The following is an 18,746-nucleotide window of genomic DNA, read 5'->3' on the forward strand; positions in this document are numbered from 1 at the left end:
AGAATTAGATAAGTTCATGATCGTGTTCATTGATGACATTCTGGTATACTCGGAAAATGAAGAGGATCATGCCGAGCATTTGAGAATTATTCTGAATAGGCTCAGAGACCATAAGTTATATGCCAAATTTAGTAAGTGCGAGTTTTGGTTGAAGAAAGTTCCTTTTCTTGGTCATATTCTGTCAGAAGATGGAATTTCGGTAGATCCCAGCAAAGAGGTTATGGATTGGAAAGCGCCGACTACAGTACATGAGGTTCAGGAGTTTTCTTGGTTTAGCTAGGGTATTATCATTGTTTCATACCAGATTTCTCTAAGATTGCCAAGCCTATGACAAGTCTGTTACAAAAGGATCAAAAGTTCGCTTGGATAGAGGAGTGTGAAGCAGCTTTCCGTGCCTTGCGGGAATTGCTAACCACTGCTCCTGTTCTAGCGCAACCCAACATAGAGAAACCTTTTGAGGTATTTTGCGATGCATCAAAAACAGGTTTAGGCTATGTTCTTATGCAAGAAGGAAGGGTAATTGCGTATGCCTCACGCCTAGTTAAGGAAACATGAAGTTAATTACTCAACACACTGATTTAGAGCTTGCTGCAGTTGTGCATGCTTTGAAGATTTGGAGACACTATTTGCTAGGAAACATGTGCAATATCTTTACGGATCACAAAAGTATTAAGTACATTTTCACTTAACCCTGAGCTGAATATGAGATAGAGAAGATGGCTGGAGCTAATCAAGGACTATAACCTGAATGTGCACTATCATCTGGGCAAGGCAAATGTAGTGGCAGATGCCTTGAGTGGGAAGTCACAATGCACTGTCTTACAACCATTTTTCGAAGATGGGTTCAACCTAATGCATCCTACCATACTACTTAACATCTAGATTAGTTGTACTCTAGAAAGTAAGATCGTAGAAGGCTAGAAAAAGGATAAAGGCATATTTCATATCAAGGAGAGAATGAAGCGAGAGTCAGTTAAGAATTTTAGGTTAGATGAGCAGGGAGTTCTATGGTTTGATAATCATCTTGTTGTACCCAAGGATCGAGAACTCAAAAATCAACTCATGGATGAAGCTCATCTTTCTAAGCTATCCATCCATCCTGGAAGTAGCAAAATGTATCAAGAACTAAGATCTCATTATTGGTGGACGAAGATGAAAAAAGAGATCACAGCTTATGTTGCTAGATGTGATACATGTTGTAGAGTCAAGGCCATTCATATGAAACCAGCAGGTTTGTTACAACCGTTGTCTATTCCAGATTGGAAATGGGAAGATATAAGTATGGATTTTATTACCAGACTTCCCACTACTCAGAAGGGAAATGATTCCATTTGGGTGATCGTTGACCGACTTACAAAGTTAGCTCACTTTATACCAGTCAAAATAGCATTTCGACCGCCTCAATATGCTGAGCGGTATATTGCCAAAATTGTTCGACTTCATAGTATACCGAGAACGATAGTGTCTGACCGAGGATCACAGTTCACCGCTCATTTTTGGGAACATTTCCACAAGGGTTTGGGTACCAGTTTGGTACATAGTACTGCTTACCACCGATAAACAGATGGCCAGACCGAGAGAGTTAATCAAGTTCAGGAAGATATGCTGAGAGCTTGTGTATTATCTTCAAAAAGTTCATGGGAATCATGGTTACCTTTAGCTGAGTTCTCTTATAATAATAGCTACCAAGAGAGTATCAAGATCGCTCCATTTGAAGCCTTGTATGGCAGAAAGTGCAGAACACCACTGAATTGGATTGAGCCTAGAGAAAGAAAGTATTATGGTATTGATTTTGTTGAGGAAGCTGAAGAAAAAGTTCATATTATCCAGCAGAACATGAAAGCTGCACAGTCGCGTCAGAAAGGTTATGCGGATAAGAGAAGAAGACCGCTTGAGTTTGAAGTAGGTGATTATGTCTATCTGAAGGTTACACCAATAAAGAAGGTACAATGATTTGGAGTAAAGAGAAAGCTCGCTCCTAGGTTTGTAGGACCGTATAAAATATTGGAAAGGAAAGGTCCAGTGGCTTACAAGTTACAGTTACCAGAAGCAATGGGTTCGATCTTTCTAGTTTTTCATGTATCACAATTGAAAAAGTGTTTACGAGTTCTGGAGGAAAGAATAGAATCCTAGGACCTTAGGATTGGTTCAGACCTGGAGTACCATGAGCAGCCGGTACGAGTTTTAGATATTAAGGATAGAGTCACTCGAAACAAAGAAGTGAGAATGTACAAGATACAATGGAGTCATCACGATGATGGTGATGCGTCTTGGGAAATAGGAGAATACTTACTAAAGGCTTATCCAAACTTTTATAATCAATGGTCAGTAACTCAAATCTCAGGACGAGATTTTTATAAGGAGGGAAGAGATGTAACACCTCTGGTGTTAAGCATGCATTAACATTCCATCTCATGAGCATAATCATCATTTCATTATGCATAAGCATCATCTATGCATTCCATTCCAAAGAAAGGAAGTGTCATTTCATGTGGTGCTGAAATTAAATTGAAATTCATCATGTTTAAACTATTTGAAATGCCATGCTCATGTTTGAGTGATATGATTTCTTGGTTTGATCACTAAGATAGCTTATAAATATTTAGGATACAATTTGGAGCAAAGTTTATATTTAAATTTTTGCCAAATTTTTCTTTTAAAAATAATCTTCCAAAATAGGGTTTTGAAATTTAATTGACTTTAATTTTATAATTCAAAATCTAGCAAGAATTTGACTTTGGTCATTAAAGCAAAGTTGTAGAGCTTGAAAAATGGAGCAACTTTTGTTTTTATACCAAATCTTGAAAATGCTTTTAAGTTGCTCAAAATGATGAATTTGGGGCTGTTTGAATTTAAATTTAAAAAAAAAAGAGAAGGGAGCCCAGCTTAGCGGGCCACGCCCTCGTTTCTCGGCCCACGGCCAAAGCCGGCCCGGCCTACCTCCGTGCCCGCCGCCCGCTCGCCCGTGCCAACATGCGCGCCCGCGCCGACCGCGCACAGAGGACGGCCGCCGTGTGGCCGTCGCACGCCGGCGACGGCGTACGGGTGGCACCCAGGCGGGCCCCGCCACTCCACGCGCTCGCCTTCACCTGCCCGACCACGCCATGCTCCCCACTCGCCTCTCCACTTCGTTAGCCACAGCACAGCAGCAGCAGCTCCCGCGCACGTAGGCAAGCTTGGCCACCGCTCACGCCTCGTCGGAGTTGGCCATACTGGCCACCACTGCTCATCGCCAGCCGCTACACCTCAACCTCAGCACCTCCTCCACCTCGCGCATCTCGTGCTCGCCTTGGTAAGCCGTGGGAAGCCTCCCTTCCCTAGGAATCCCTCGCTAGAGTAACGACCGAGCTCATCGGAGAGCTCCGCTCCGTGGACTCCCCCTCTTCACTCCATCTCTCGCCCTCCCTTCATGCACACGAGCACCGCCCGAGCTCGGTGGAGCTCCCACGCCACTTCTTGCTCCACCTCTCGGCCGGAGATGGCCGGTCGACGGTGAGCTGCGCCACCGCGCCACCATGGCCACTGGTCAGCTCGCTCTTGAGCTCCTCCAGCCCTACCGCTTGCACTATCGTGTCCGCCCTAGCATGGTGGTCACGTTGGTGGTGACCTCGTCGCCGGCCACCTCGCCGACGACGAGCTCACGCCGGTCAGCGCCGCCTCCCCTGCCGTAGTGGCTGGCAGGTGGGGCTGGCTGAACCGCGGGGGCCTACGTGTTACCACCTCGGCGTGAACCTGGGAGCACTGCACTGGGTGCACCCAGCTTTTTAAGGCCCGCTGGTTTTCAGAAATAAAAGAAATAATTTCTAGATTTTGTTCAAATGCTTTGGAAATTCATAAATTGATAAATATTGGTCCAAATTTGATGAGACAAGTTTTGCTAGGTTTCTTGTGACTAGATCTATCTGTTAAAAATATTCCATATCAAATTTGTGAAACTTTTATGTGTAGCTTTATTTAAATTGAATAAATGCTAATTTCTTAGGAAATGCATAGTAAATCATATATGTATTAGAAAAATGTGATTCCAATTTTTTTCATCTATTCATGTGATGTACTTTCTGTGAAAAATATATGACATGCATGTTCTATGGAAAATATGGCTATGTAATTTTGGTGTATTTAATCACTAATTCTTATAAAATTCCTAGAGCTAAAAATATGAATAATAAATGTAGGTGAAACTTTTTGTGCAGTTGTTCTATGCTATGTAGATCATGGGAAAAATACCAAATCTGTTGTTTGACACTTTTCATAATACAAAGTATTTTCATGTTCAATTATCCACCATAGCTTGTCATTTTTGTGTAGGTTGTTATACTTATCCAAATACAATGAAAATTTTATGGTAGACTATTTATTGCATGAGGAAGTTACTGTAATTTTGTCATAATTGTCTAAGCACCAGAAATATAGTTGCTGGTGTAGCTAGTATGATTACTTAATAGAGTGCTAAGTCACTTAGTACATGTAGGTGCCTGATGATCTACTAGTGTATGTGTGTGTATTTTCTGGAGAGGAGATATGCACCTACTCAATAAATAGAAACGTACACGTATTCCGCAAAACAAAAACATAAAGCACCCTCATCATACCAAACATTCATGATCATCATTCATCATCTCATTCAAAAGCATCACTCCTATAGTAACATATACATATGCATCATACAGGATCGCAGGAGGAAGTACCAGTAGCAGCCCCTGAGGAGCAGGTCGTGATCGAGCCCGAGGTTCCCGCATAGGAGGTGTTGGAAGAGGAAGAGCTTCAAGAGTGCCCCGATCATCAACCTAGCTTGTTCGAGAAAGGCAAGCCCCGGAGCATCCTAAGTCTCCTACTTTATAAAGCAATTACTTTATATAAGTATATATATATATTGTTGCATTAAGTTTTAGGAGTTGAATAAAACCGTTGATGCATATGTTATATCCTTGCCTACCTTAATATAATTACCCTGCTAGGTCTAGGACTGAGTTAAATGCTTAGCCCTGCTTAGCCCGGTAGTAGTCGGTGATTTTCGGTCACCAGCAATTATAGGTGGTTACCTGGATATTTAGCTATGGATACTATCATGGAATTAACTAAGTGTTGATGAATAAATGGAGACTGGGTGGAATATGTAGTGGGCAAACAGACAGGGTTCTGGGGTGCTCGTAGTTTTCGCCTGTGTCGGTTAAGGACCGATCGTTGCTCGTTTCTCTTATCATGTTGAACGCATGCCTCACATTTAGCTGGCCGGATAAGTCATTCTGACCATGAAGCTAGTGGCACTATTTGGGCTAGGATCTACATGGGTGCATGTATTGGAGCTGAATGGGGGACGATAGGGATGCGAAGAGTGAGCCCAAGGGTAGGTGCACCCTGATTCCTAGTAGTCGGGCGGTCCCTGGGTACTGTAGCTTCAGATTATCCTGTGGCTTCTAGAATAGTGTCCTTGGTGATCTAAGCTACCCTAACGGGGGAAGCATGGTTTGTGTGAGGAATAAATCACCAGCTGGTTAGGAATCAATTCGAATCGCCATCGCTCCTAGACAGTGAGCACTTGACTCAAGCTATGGCATCATAGTAATGATGATGGAACATGTATGGTTATGTGGACTATGCTGAAAGGATGAAACCTGAGATGGTAACTTGATGTTAATGGTTAATCAAGTGATTGCTCTAGCATAGGTGCTTACCTAGATTAACAGGTTATAATAAAGATGATGCCAACATACTTAAACGATTTATTCATGATACATATGCTTTTCGTAAATGAGTCAAGCTAGCCCCCTAAAGAAAGCTTTGCATGCTCCTTGGTGTCGTTTTATTTCTGTTTAAGTTGGGTAAGTCTGGCTGAGTACATTCTCGTACTCAGGGCTTTGTTCCCATTGTTGTTGTAGATGGTCAGATGTACTATGGCTACTGCATCCACTGTCTCTACCCAGCGATGGGCGACAACTAGGACCAAGGGCGTGGTCATTCCTGATGTCTTATCTACTGTTTTTTGTGGAACTTGATCACTATCTAGCACTGTATTAAACTATGTGTGCGTGTGGTTTTAAAACTATTGCTTCTGCTACCTTCGTTGAACTTGGTTTGTAATAACTTTTGGTTCTAAACTCTGATGTATTCGAGATGATGTTGCGAACTTTATGTAACACCTGAACGGTGGTTTCTAAACTTGTACGATCTTGGCTTGTATGTTGGATGGTTTGAAATCCTGCGTGATTTCACAAACTACTGGGTTTGTATGGACTTAAGTACATTCATTTATCTGCGTTGGCAGGTGATTTTCTTACTTAAGCCTGTATGAATTGGTCAGTTTTGCCACAATCATCATAGTGTTCGGTCACAACCACTTGCTTGCCTTTGCCACTAGATCCTTGCTCAATGTTCTCATCAATCAAGTCATCACATGATGTAGCTATATCAATCTTAGCAACAAAGTTAGTAGCATCATGTGGTTCATCACATAGATATTCATTTGCAATAACAAGATTGTCATGATTGACTTTGAGAGTAGTATATTTATCTTTTAGCAAGTCATATCTAGTGTTGAGCTCTTTGTGTATTCCCTCAAGTTTATCATGTTTTTCTTTAAGCTCTTTTATGTTGACTTTGAGCTCCTTGAGGGTGGATGACACAATCTTGTTTTCATCTCTAAGCTCATCACTAGCTTTTTGAGATATTTCATACTTAGCTAAGAGAGATTCCTTTTCAAGCTCGAGTTTGTCATTTTTAGCTCTTGTTTTTCTTATGATTTTAGTGTAGCTATTTAGCAATTCAACTAGTTCATCATAAGAGGGAGCTACAAATTCATTGTCACTATCACTATCACTACTATCATCATCACTTTGTACCTTCCGGTCACCCTTGGCCATAAGGTATAGGTGTGTAGAGGATGGTGGTGGTGGTGGTGGTGGTGGTGGAGGCAATGAACTCCCAATAACAAGAGTGGCCACTCTTTCTTTCTCATTATCACTATCTTCTCTGGATGAGCCACTTGATGATTCAATATCCGTGAGCCAATCACCAACAATATAAGCTTTGCCAATTCTTCTTCTTTTGGTGTTGCTTCTTCTTGCCATCTTTCTTCTTGTATGGCTTTTCTTTCTTCTTCTCATCATCACTTGAGTTATCTTTGTTGTCCTTGTATTTCTTCTTGAATTTATCTTTCTTGGGCTTAGGACATTTATGAGCTAGATGACCAAGATCACCACAATTATAGCAATCCATTTCCGAGATGGGCTGCCTCTTACTACTAGTGAATAACTTCTTCTTCCTTGAATCAAACTTGATACCATTCTTGTTTAGCTTCTTTAGCATCTTGGTGGTCTTCCTCACCATGAGAGCAATGTTGGTGTCATCTACTTCTTGACTTGAGCTATCAAAGGAAGCTTCAACTTTTGCTTTACCCTTTCTCTCTTGACTAGCCTTAAAAGCCAAGTCTTTCTTCTTGTTTGAGGAGGGAGAGCCATCTTGTGGTGTGATGTGCATGTATATCTCATGAGCATTGATCTTCCCCAATATTTGAGTTGGTGTAGCATTGGAAAGATCTCCTTGATGAAGCACGGTGACAATGTGTCCATATTTGTCAATGGGAAGAACACACCAGATCTTTCTCACAACATTGGATGGTTGCAATTGTGTGAGCCCAAGCCCATTGACTTCTTCTATAATGACATTCAAGCGAGAGTACATTTCATTAGCACTTTCATTAGGAAGCATTTCAAAAGAGTTTAACTTTCTCATGATAAGGTGATAGTGTTCCTCATGCTCACTCTTGGTTCCCTCATGGAGCGCACAAATATCCAACCATAGTGCATGGGTGTCCTTATGGTTCCGGACACGGTTAAACACGTCCTTGCAAAGACCTCTAAAAAGGGATGTTTTTGGCTTTTGCATTCCATTTCTCATAGTGAATCTCATCACCAACAAGGTTTGTGGGATCCTTAGGTTTTGGAAACCCTTGTGTGGCGGCTCTAAGCACTCCAACATCTAAAGCCTCTAGATACGCCTCCATACGAATTTTCCAATAAGGAAAATCGTATCCTTCAAAGAAGAGAGGGGGTCCATCTCCATGGGACATCTTGCTCTAGGCAGTTAAGCCTAATTCGAAGAGCACTCTGCTCTGATACCAATTAAAAGGATCAAGATGCCCAAGAGAGGGAGTGAATTAGGCTTCTCTAAAAAATTTCACAATAATTAAGTCCTAAGCAAAGCCCACTTCACCCGTAGTGCCTAAAAGTGTGTGCTATTGTTCTACGACACAAAGAGTTTTGCAACCTAGTTTCAATCCTATACTAGCAAGTCAATTCTATGAATGTAATGACAAGAAATGAATTGCTCAAAGTAAATACACAAAGTAAAGGGAGGAAAGGAACACGACAGTGTTTTGCCGAGGTATCGAAGAGTCGGCACTCCCCACTAGTCCTCGTTGGAGCACCCGCGCAAGGGTATGGCTCCCCCTTATCCGTGCAAGGATCAAGTGCTCTCTACATGCTGATTCTTCGCCACTCCGGCTCGGTGAATCACCCACAACCGCTCACAAGTCGAGTTGGGTCATCCACAAGCTCCACCGGATGATCACCATACTCCCAATCACCACCAAACCATCTAGGTGATGCCGATCACCAAGAGTAACAAGCACGAACTCTCACTTGACCCAACCAAGCCTAATGAGATGAGTGGATACACACTTGCTACTCTCAAAGCACTAATGAGGTCCTTAATCTTGAGATTATCAAATCACAACTTCCTCATTAGGCACTTGCTCTCCCTTGGACTCAAAGGTGTTCTTCAGCTGATCAAATGAGCAAGAGAGATATATTAGAGGAGTGGGAAAAGTATAAATACCCCCCACAACCAAACATACCCGTTGAGGTTCAAACCAGCCTATTAAGTGACGACCGAACACGTCTGTCGGGTTGACCAAACACGTCCGGTCAGTAGCCAATGGCTACATGACGTCAACTCAACAACTCTGACCGGACTCCGACATGCGTCTGATCAACACTGACCAGACGCGTTCGGTCAATGATTTCACTCTCTAGAACCTCTATGTGTAACGACCAGACTCTGGCCAACGTCCTGGTCATGAAAACCACTCTCTAGAACCTTTATGTGTAACGACTAGACTCTGCCCTTGGGCGCATCCGGTGCGGCGTTCGGTGCTCTTTGGAGAGCAAACCTTAGTCGCAGTCGCGTTCAGTTCGCTCTGGCACAACGTTCGGTGCCTTAACCTAGCCTTGTTGTACTGATCCGGACACGTGTCCGGTCACAAGGACACCAGCGTTCGGTCAACTGAGAAACACTCCATTCACTTCCAAATCAAATTTCTTTGTGAATTAAAGATGTTCCACATGATCTTTAAGGCATCCCTGAGCTACCTAGTGCTATGTTTGACAAGTGTGCACCACACCTATACCATTAGACTCACCTAGGTCAAGCTACCCGCTCATACCCCCCTTTATAGTATGGTCAAAGAAAAAACAAAGTCCTAATCTACTCTAAGTGCCTCTCAACACCAAACGACACTTAGAACTAGATCGTCCTTAACCTTATCAGCCATCCTTTGAAAACTGAAACTGATTCCATCGATAGGGGCATGAAAACCATTGGTTGCCCAATCAATCACCATTATCGTGACCTAACTCAAATTGCCTCTGCAAAACACACGTTAGTCATAATAATCTTATGTTGTCATTAATCACCGAAACCACTAGGGCCCTAGATGCTTTCACAGGTAGAAGTCGGGTGATTTCCTATCACCTGCGAGATATAGGGATCTATCTGATCACGGTTGGCTATATTTGCTATCATGGAAAAGAACCATGGATAAAATGAATGAAGACCGGGCGGAGTCTTATAGGTGGGCTATTATGCTTATAGTGATTCCGTCCGTGTCGATTAAGGACTAAGGCATGGATCCTTTCTTGTCATTTTGAACGCATGCCTCTCACTTAGCTGGCCGGATCTGATGAACCGATCGCGAAGCTGAGTAGCTCCACTCAGGCCGGAAACCAGGTAAGTGAAAGTGCACCTCGGAGGGGAGCCATTGCTAGTGTCCATGGGCAGGTGTTTAAAAGTCCTGAATGTCCTGGTGGCATGGTATCCCTGAGAGTGCGGTGCTGATCGGGCCTACGATTCCTGAGTTGTACCAAAGGTGACCTAATGCTCATCGACGGAGGAAGTCATGGGTTTGTGTTAGGAATAATTCCCTAGCTGGGTAGTAATCGATTCGAGTCGCCGTCTCTCTCGGTTAGTGAGAAACTTGACGGGAGTATCTCCATTGTAGTCACACTAATTGACTTGATGGTTCAGAAATGATGATAATAATGATGGCCTTATTATACCTGATATGGTTATTAATGTTTGCTCCTTAATCAAGTGGTTGCCATAGAACAGGTGCCAATCTAGATGACAGGTTAATGATTATTAACTTGATGCTTAAGCGATAAAAGATTACTTATGTTACTTAAGCTTTTATGCAAAATGTTGTCAAGCGAGCTTCACTTATATATCAGCCTTGCATACTCCTTGGCGTCTTTTTATTTCTGGTTTACGACGGGTAAGTCTAGCCTGAGTACATTCTCGTACTCAGGGTTTATTTACCTCTTGTTGCAGATGGCATCTTTTATAATGGTTGCTGCAAGTACTGTCTTCTCCCTGCTGAGGATCAGGATTAGACCAGTGGGTATGGTCTCTGCTAGTTTCTTTTATGAAATGCTTTTGTGGGATATGACTATGGACTGGCCACGTATTTGAACTACTAGTGTTGTAATTTTGAAACATTGTCGCTTCCGCTATTTCAAACTTGGGTTGTAATAACTTAATTGAACTCCGATGTATGTGCTTCTGCAAGCTACTTGTGAAATGTTGTAACAGGTGATGTGTTGCTGCAATTTAGCAATTCAGTGTGGGAGATTCTGTGTTGCTGCGCCTTTAGCCATACACCCAATCTTCAGTGGCCAACAGACCCTTTCCCAAACTATCTTACAAGTTTTTTGGGCCATACAAGATTCTGGAACGGATTGGACCTGTGGCATATCGTTTGCAATTACCAGCTGACAGTGCTATACGCCCTGTGTTTCACATTTCGCAGCTGAAGGCATTTAACCAGGATCACACACCTGTGTACTCTACTCTATCTGCTGTCACAGATCTGGAGGCAACAGCTGCTGTCCCAGAACGCATCCTGAAATGTCGCCTGGTTAAGAAAGGTAACAATACTGTTCCTCAGGTATTGCTCACATGGACAGGGTTCCCAGCTTCGTCTGCCACTTGGGAAGACTACAATGTCGGTCAAGCAGAACCTTCGGCGGTACGCGGCTCAGAGGAGAAGACGTACTCCTATCATTTATGTAATAGCTAGAGTATGACTTGTGGGGTCATCTAGTCAGTCGGCCAAGTGCCTTATATTCTGAACTATTGTTGTAAGCAAGACATCGAATTTATTATTACTAAGACAGTAAAACGCGAGCGAGAGGTTCCTCTGCTCCGTTGGCCGAATCCGACGTGCCATCCCTGTCTCTCTCACGTCGCCGGCGATCACCGGCGGCCACGGGGTCCTACACTCTCATTCCTGACTGGATACGCTTTGTTTGTCTTGGTGTGGTTCACCGTTTTTCTCAGACTCTCTGAGTTGTGGCTGTGCTTTGCTTCCTGTGTAAACAATTCTGAAAGTCGGGAGCCGTGTCTCGTGCTCCATGCGCGAATCATTTGGAATTGACCAGGTTAACCTTTGTTTCAGGCTTTCAGCTCTCTGACAAAAATTTGAAACTTCGTATAGTATGGTGGCTAGACAGATCTCTTTCAGTTTCGTCTTTTACACTGTTTCATTCAAATAATGCAGTTTCCAGCTTCCAAAAAGCGCGCCAATAGTAACGCATCGTTTTCGCTGTGTGTGGAAAGCTCTCGTCTCATTGGCGGGGCCTTTTGTTTTCTTTAGGCTGTGATCATGGCCATTGATTGTTTTCATTCTTGAAGCTGGTGATCATGGCTAATCTGACCACACGCGCGAGAGATGCATCTACCGCCAGCCGACCATCGCATCTTTTATTTCCGTGCCAAAGGGAGATGGATCGATCGATCGATGCCTCTCTTTTCCATCATACCCTGATCATGCTGTGTGGTGTACTTTTGTTAATCTTATCCACCGGCTGATCGTACGTCCGAGGGACGTCGGGGGCGTGGGAGCTTCCGCGTGCGGAGCCGCCTCGTTCGGTCGCTCCGCATCCATCGCTGAATAGTATAATTCAGCTGCTCGCACTGCATTTTCCCAGTGCCCGACAGCAATCAGACACGCAGACGGCTTCAGAAGGAAGGCTGCCTGCGTCAGCTGCACCTCTCTCTGCTAAAGGGAACAAAAGCTCTTTCGGACGTGACGGACGGATGGAAATGCTCTCTGCTTGCGGCATCGTCACAGCAACTTTACTGCGGTTTATTATACTAATTAATCGTCTTTATAAAACGGCAACGGCAATCGACAACGGAGGAGCGAGTGTAGGTGTTGTCAATTGCCATTACTGCATCGCCATCAGATCGCACTGCCAACAGTTGAACACTTCAAGGCTCAAGGAGAAGCAGGTGAGCTGTGGTCGGCGGCTGACACAGACAGACTCATGCGCAGTTTTTTTTTTTACCTGAAAGTCCTGAACCGATGAACGGCTTCTGGTTTGACCGGACAAGAACTCGGGGAGCACGCAAAGCTTCTTCAGTTTGTGCACGCCAAGAGTGTGTGCCCGTGCGTTCGTGCTAGAACCACGGCTGCTCCTGCCATTCAGCTGTTCTACATATATAACATAGAACAGTGGTCCAAATCCGTGCATGTTCATCGCCCACGAACGAAGAACAGTAGTTAGTAGCGGCGAAATGGTGGAGAAAGACTTCGCCGGCAGCGAGTGCGTTGAGGTGAACGGGCAGGACTTAGAGCGGTCTTGCCGTGATCATGATCCGGCCGCCGCTGCAGAAGGTGTGAGCAGAGGCCTAGCCATCGGGCTTTTCGTACGGGAGGTACACAGTTTTCCGTAGCTAATACTACAACGACAGTAATAATCTAGTTAACGACCATATAGAACTGAACCGTAAGATTAACTGGCGGGGCGTCATGTCGCTGTCTAACAGCTCTCTCATTTTTTCCTTCTTTCGACTGTACTTGATGCATGGTTGGGTATATAGTTGATGGTGGAGGGCGTGGCGTCGTTCCTGCTGGTGTTCTGGTCGGCCGTGGCGGCGCTGATGCAGGAGATGCACGGCACGCTGACGTTCCCCATGGTGTGCCTCGTCGTCGCGCTCACCGTCGGCTTCGTGCTCTGCTGGCTCGGCCCCGCGCACTTCAACCCCGCCGTCACCCTCACCTTCACCGTCTTCGGCTACCTCTCGTGGGCCAAGGTACATTGGCAGGCCTTGTCCATCCACGCATCGCCGGAGATTCGCAGCCAACGTAAATAGTACGTACTCTGCATATATAATAGTGAGCTTTGCATCCATCTTGTTGTGCGCCCCCAGCTGCCGTTCTACGTGGTGGCGCAGCTGGCCGGCTCGCTGCTCGCCTGCGTGTCGGTGAACGGCGTCATGGAGCCGCGGGAGGAGCACTTCTACGGGACGGCCCCGATGATGGCCGGCGGCCACACTAGGCTGCCGTTCCTGCTCGAGTTGGTCGCCTCCGCGGTGCTCATGATCGTCATCGCCACCGCTGCCAGAGGCTCCGTCTGTCCTTATTATCCCTTCTTTCAGTTAACTTGTTGTGTTCTTCGTGTGCTCATTATCTGAACGTTTGGTTGATGCTTGATGGCAAATTAATGCAGAATCAGACAGCAGGAGGGCTGGCCATCGGAGCTGCCGTCGGCACCCTGGGTCTCGTCATCGGGTATTTTTTTTATTTTTAAAAAACTCTCAGTTTCTTCAGAGAGTGCAAGTGCCAGTGCCACTGCGACTGCCACTGTGTTGCATTGCTGAACGTACGAGTTGTGCTGTGCATCCGATCCATCCAGGCCGGTGTCCGGAGGGTCGATGAACCCGATCAGGACGCTGGGCCCGGCCATCGTACTCGGCAGGTACACCTCCGTCTGGATCTACCTCGTCGCGCCCGTCGCCGGGATGCTCATCGGCGCGCTGTGCAACCGGCTCGTTAGGGGCTCCGACGCCATCCTCGCCTTCCTCTGCGGCACCAAGCCGAGAGCGGTGGCGCCCAGAACCACGACGCGCGCCGTTGGAGCACTTGCGTCGCCGCACTACTAGCCGGCTAGCCGCCGGCCCGGCCGCCGCCATCGTGGTGGTGGACTAGTGACAGGTGGCCCCCCTTGGTTGCTGTAACAGTCAATGAGTCAAACCAATCAACAATCCGCGCGGCACAAGTACACAACCGATAGTCTGATACTCTCCGTTGTGCATTACCCAAAGTCACTTCTGTCCAAGACATCATCATTTGACTGAAACTGAAGAAAATTGGTAGTTTTTCGCTTCAACAATACGTGGCGTAATTTGGATTGTACCTGGACTATTCACAAGATGTCATAATTCATAAGAAATATCTCGTGAATAATATGCGACAAATCCAAAACACACGTGGAACATGTAATGAAAATCATCAGAACAATCTAACATGCAACGTCCCAAAGTCAGCATCTGATGGATAGTATATGAGCAATCCAAAACACACCACGGAACAACAATATCCAAATTTCCAAAATACAAGCAATTCAGTGTGGGAGATTCTGTGTTGCTGCGCCTTTAGCCATACACCCAATCTTCAGTGGCCAACAGACCCTTTCCCAAACTATCTTACAAGTTTTTTGGGCCATACAAGATTCTGGAACGGATTGGACCTGTGGCATATCGTTTGCAATTACCAGCTGACAGTGCTATACGCCCTGTGTTTCACATTTCGCAGCTGAAGGCATTTAACCAGGATCACACACCTGTGTACTCTACTCTATCTGCTGTCACAGATCTGGAGGCAACAGCTGCTGTCCCAGAACGCATCCTGAAATGTCGCCTGGTTAAGAAAGGTAACAATACTGTTCCTCAGGTATTGCTCACATGGACAGGGTTCCCAGCTTCGTCTGCCACTTGGGAAGACTACAATGTCGGTCAAGCAGAACCTTCGGCGGTACGCGGCTCAGAGGAGAAGACGTACTCCTATCATTTATGTAATAGCTAGAGTATGACTTGTGGGGTCATCTAGTCAGTCGGCCAAGTGCCTTATATTCTGAACTATTGTTGTAAGCAAGACATCGAATTTATTATTACTAAGACAGTAAAACGCGAGCGAGAGGTTCCTCTGCTCCGTTGGCCGAATCCGACGTGCCATCCCTGTCTCTCTCACGTCGCCGGCGATCACCGGCGGCCACGGGGTCCTACACTCTCATTCCTGACTGGATACGCTTTGTTTGTCTTGGTGTGGTTCACCGTTTTTCTCAGACTCTCTGAGTTGTGGCTGTGCTTTGCTTCCTGTGTAAACAATTCTGAAAGTCGGGAGCCGTGTCTCGTGCTCCATGCGCGAATCATTTGGAATTGACCAGGTTAACCTTTGTTTCAGGCTTTCAGCTCTCTGACAAAAATTTGAAACTTCGTATAGTATGGTGGCTAGACAGATCTCTTTCAGTTTCGTCTTTTACACTGTTTCATTCAAATAATGCAGTTTCCAGCTTCCAAAAAGCGCGCCAATAGTAACGCATCGTTTTCGCTGTGTGTGGAAAGCTCTCGTCTCATTGGCGGGGCCTTTTGTTTTCTTTAGGCTGTGATCATGGCCATTGATTGTTTTCATTCTTGAAGCTGGTGATCATGGCTAATCTGACCACACGCGCGAGAGATGCATCTACCGCCAGCCGACCATCGCATCTTTTATTTCCGTGCCAAAGGGAGATGGATCGATCGATCGATGCCTCTCTTTTCCATCATACCCTGATCATGCTGTGTGGTGTACTTTTGTTAATCTTATCCACCGGCTGATCGTACGTCCGAGGGACGTCGGGGGCGTGGGAGCTTCCGCGTGCGGAGCCGCCTCGTTCGGTCGCTCCGCATCCATCGCTGAATAGTATAATTCAGCTGCTCGCACTGCATTTTCCCAGTGCCCGACAGCAATCAGACACGCAGACGGCTTCAGAAGGAAGGCTGCCTGCGTCAGCTGCACCTCTCTCTGCTAAAGGGAACAAAAGCTCTTTCGGACGTGACGGACGGATGGAAATGCTCTCTGCTTGCGGCATCGTCACAGCAACTTTACTGCGGTTTATTATACTAATTAATCGTCTTTATAAAACGGCAACGGCAATCGACAACGGAGGAGCGAGTGTAGGTGTTGTCAATTGCCATTACTGCATCGCCATCAGATCGCACTGCCAACAGTTGAACACTTCAAGGCTCAAGGAGAAGCAGGTGAGCTGTGGTCGGCGGCTGACACAGACAGACTCATGCGCAGTTTTTTTTTTTACCTGAAAGTCCTGAACCGATGAACGGCTTCTGGTTTGACCGGACAAGAACTCGGGGAGCACGCAAAGCTTCTTCAGTTTGTGCACGCCAAGAGTGTGTGCCCGTGCGTTCGTGCTAGAACCACGGCTGCTCCTGCCATTCAGCTGTTCTACATATATAACATAGAACAGTGGTCCAAATCCGTGCATGTTCATCGCCCACGAACGAAGAACAGTAGTTAGTAGCGGCGAAATGGTGGAGAAAGACTTCGCCGGCAGCGAGTGCGTTGAGGTGAACGGGCAGGACTTAGAGCGGTCTTGCCGTGATCATGATCCGGCCGCCGCTGCAGAAGGTGTGAGCAGAGGCCTAGCCATCGGGCTTTTCGTACGGGAGGTACACAGTTTTCCGTAGCTAATACTACAACGACAGTAATAATCTAGTTAACGACCATATAGAACTGAACCGTAAGATTAACTGGCGGGGCGTCATGTCGCTGTCTAACAGCTCTCTCATTTTTTCCTTCTTTCGACTGTACTTGATGCATGGTTGGGTATATAGTTGATGGTGGAGGGCGTGGCGTCGTTCCTGCTGGTGTTCTGGTCGGCCGTGGCGGCGCTGATGCAGGAGATGCACGGCACGCTGACGTTCCCCATGGTGTGCCTCGTCGTCGCGCTCACCGTCGGCTTCGTGCTCTGCTGGCTCGGCCCCGCGCACTTCAACCCCGCCGTCACCCTCACCTTCACCGTCTTCGGCTACCTCTCGTGGGCCAAGGTACATTGGCAGGCCTTGTCCATCCACGCATCGCCGGAGATTCGCAGCCAACGTAAATAGTACGTACTCTGCATATATAATAGTGAGCTTTGCATCCATCTTGTTGTGCGCCCCCAGCTGCCGTTCTACGTGGTGGCGCAGCTGGCCGGCTCGCTGCTCGCCTGCGTGTCGGTGAACGGCGTCATGGAGCCGCGGGAGGAGCACTTCTACGGGACGGCCCCGATGATGGCCGGCGGCCACACTAGGCTGCCGTTCCTGCTCGAGTTGGTCGCCTCCGCGGTGCTCATGATCGTCATCGCCACCGCTGCCAGAGGCTCCGTCTGTCCTTATTATCCCTTCTTTCAGTTAACTTGTTGTGTTCTTCGTGTGCTCATTATCTGAACGTTTGGTTGATGCTTGATGGCAAATTAATGCAGAATCAGACAGCAGGAGGGCTGGCCATCGGAGCTGCCGTCGGCACCCTGGGTCTCGTCATCGGGTATTTTTTTTATTTTTAAAAAACTCTCAGTTTCTTCAGAGAGTGCAAGTGCCAGTGCCACTGCGACTGCCACTGTGTTGCATTGCTGAACGTACGAGTTGTGCTGTGCATCCGATCCATCCAGGCCGGTGTCCGGAGGGTCGATGAACCCGATCAGGACGCTGGGCCCGGCCATCGTACTCGGCAGGTACACCTCCGTCTGGATCTACCTCGTCGCGCCCGTCGCCGGGATGCTCATCGGCGCGCTGTGCAACCGGCTCGTTAGGGGCTCCGACGCCATCCTCGCCTTCCTCTGCGGCACCAAGCCGAGAGCGGTGGCGCCCAGAACCACGACGCGCGCCGTTGGAGCACTTGCGTCGCCGCACTACTAGCCGGCTAGCCGCCGGCCCGGCCGCCGCCATCGTGGTGGTGGACTAGTGACAGGTGGCCCCCCTTGGTTGCTGTAACAGTCAATGAGTCAAACCAATCAACAATCCGCGCGGCACAAGTACACAACCGATAGTCTGATACTCTCCGTTGTGCATTACCCAAAGTCACTTCTGTCCAAGACATCATCATTTGACTGAAACTGAAGAAAATTGGTAGTTTTTCGCTTCAACAATACGTGGCGTAATTTGGATTGTACCTGGACTATTCACAAGATGTCATAATTCATAAGAAATATCTCGTGAATAATATGCGACAAATCCAAAACACACGTGGAACATGTAATGAAAATCATCAGAACAATCTAACATGCAACGTCCCAAAGTCAGCATCTGATGGATAGTATATGAGCAATCCAAAACACACCACGGAACAACAATATCCAAATTTCCAAAATACACTCACGCAACACACGGAGTATTATAAATTTCATAATGGATTGTAGTAGTATATACCATGTAAAAATTAAAAAAAATACGGCAGTGCTAGCCCCCGGACATCCGGACGGACGTGCGCGTCCGAACGACCGCGCCTACTGCACATCCACGCTAGCGCCTACTGCACGTACAGGCAGGGATCGCCCACGCCGCTCCCCCCGCACTTTCCTGCTTCCTGCTACTACTGTGTCGCTCCCCTCCGACCTCCAGACCTACGGTGCCGCTCCCCTACTTCCCCCGTGCAC

General features: G+C 46.6%; 2 protein-coding genes across 2 annotated transcripts; both read left to right on the plus strand.

Annotated features, from left to right (window-relative positions):
* Positions 1–12,852: 12,852 nt before the first annotated feature.
* LOC136451766 (aquaporin NIP4-1-like) lies at positions 12,853–14,444 on the plus strand. The gene is made up of 5 exons (XM_066452455.1): positions 12,853–12,993; positions 13,159–13,371; positions 13,489–13,689; positions 13,788–13,849; positions 13,974–14,444. Exons 1-5 carry the CDS (start codon positions 12,853–12,855, stop codon positions 14,218–14,220), a joined length of 864 nt encoding a protein of 287 aa, XP_066308552.1. The 3' UTR covers positions 14,221–14,444.
* A 2,197-nt stretch (positions 14,445–16,641) lies between these two features.
* Positions 16,642–18,233, plus strand: LOC136451767 (aquaporin NIP4-1-like). The gene is made up of 5 exons (XM_066452456.1): positions 16,642–16,782; positions 16,948–17,160; positions 17,278–17,478; positions 17,577–17,638; positions 17,763–18,233. Exons 1-5 carry the CDS (start codon positions 16,642–16,644, stop codon positions 18,007–18,009), a joined length of 864 nt encoding a protein of 287 aa, XP_066308553.1. The 3' UTR covers positions 18,010–18,233.
* Positions 18,234–18,746: the final 513 nt, after the last annotated feature.

Source organism: Miscanthus floridulus, chromosome 5 (assembly GCF_019320115.1).
Source record: "Miscanthus floridulus cultivar M001 chromosome 5, ASM1932011v1, whole genome shotgun sequence".
In the NCBI taxonomy this organism is placed as follows: domain Eukaryota; kingdom Viridiplantae; phylum Streptophyta; class Magnoliopsida; order Poales; family Poaceae; genus Miscanthus; species Miscanthus floridulus.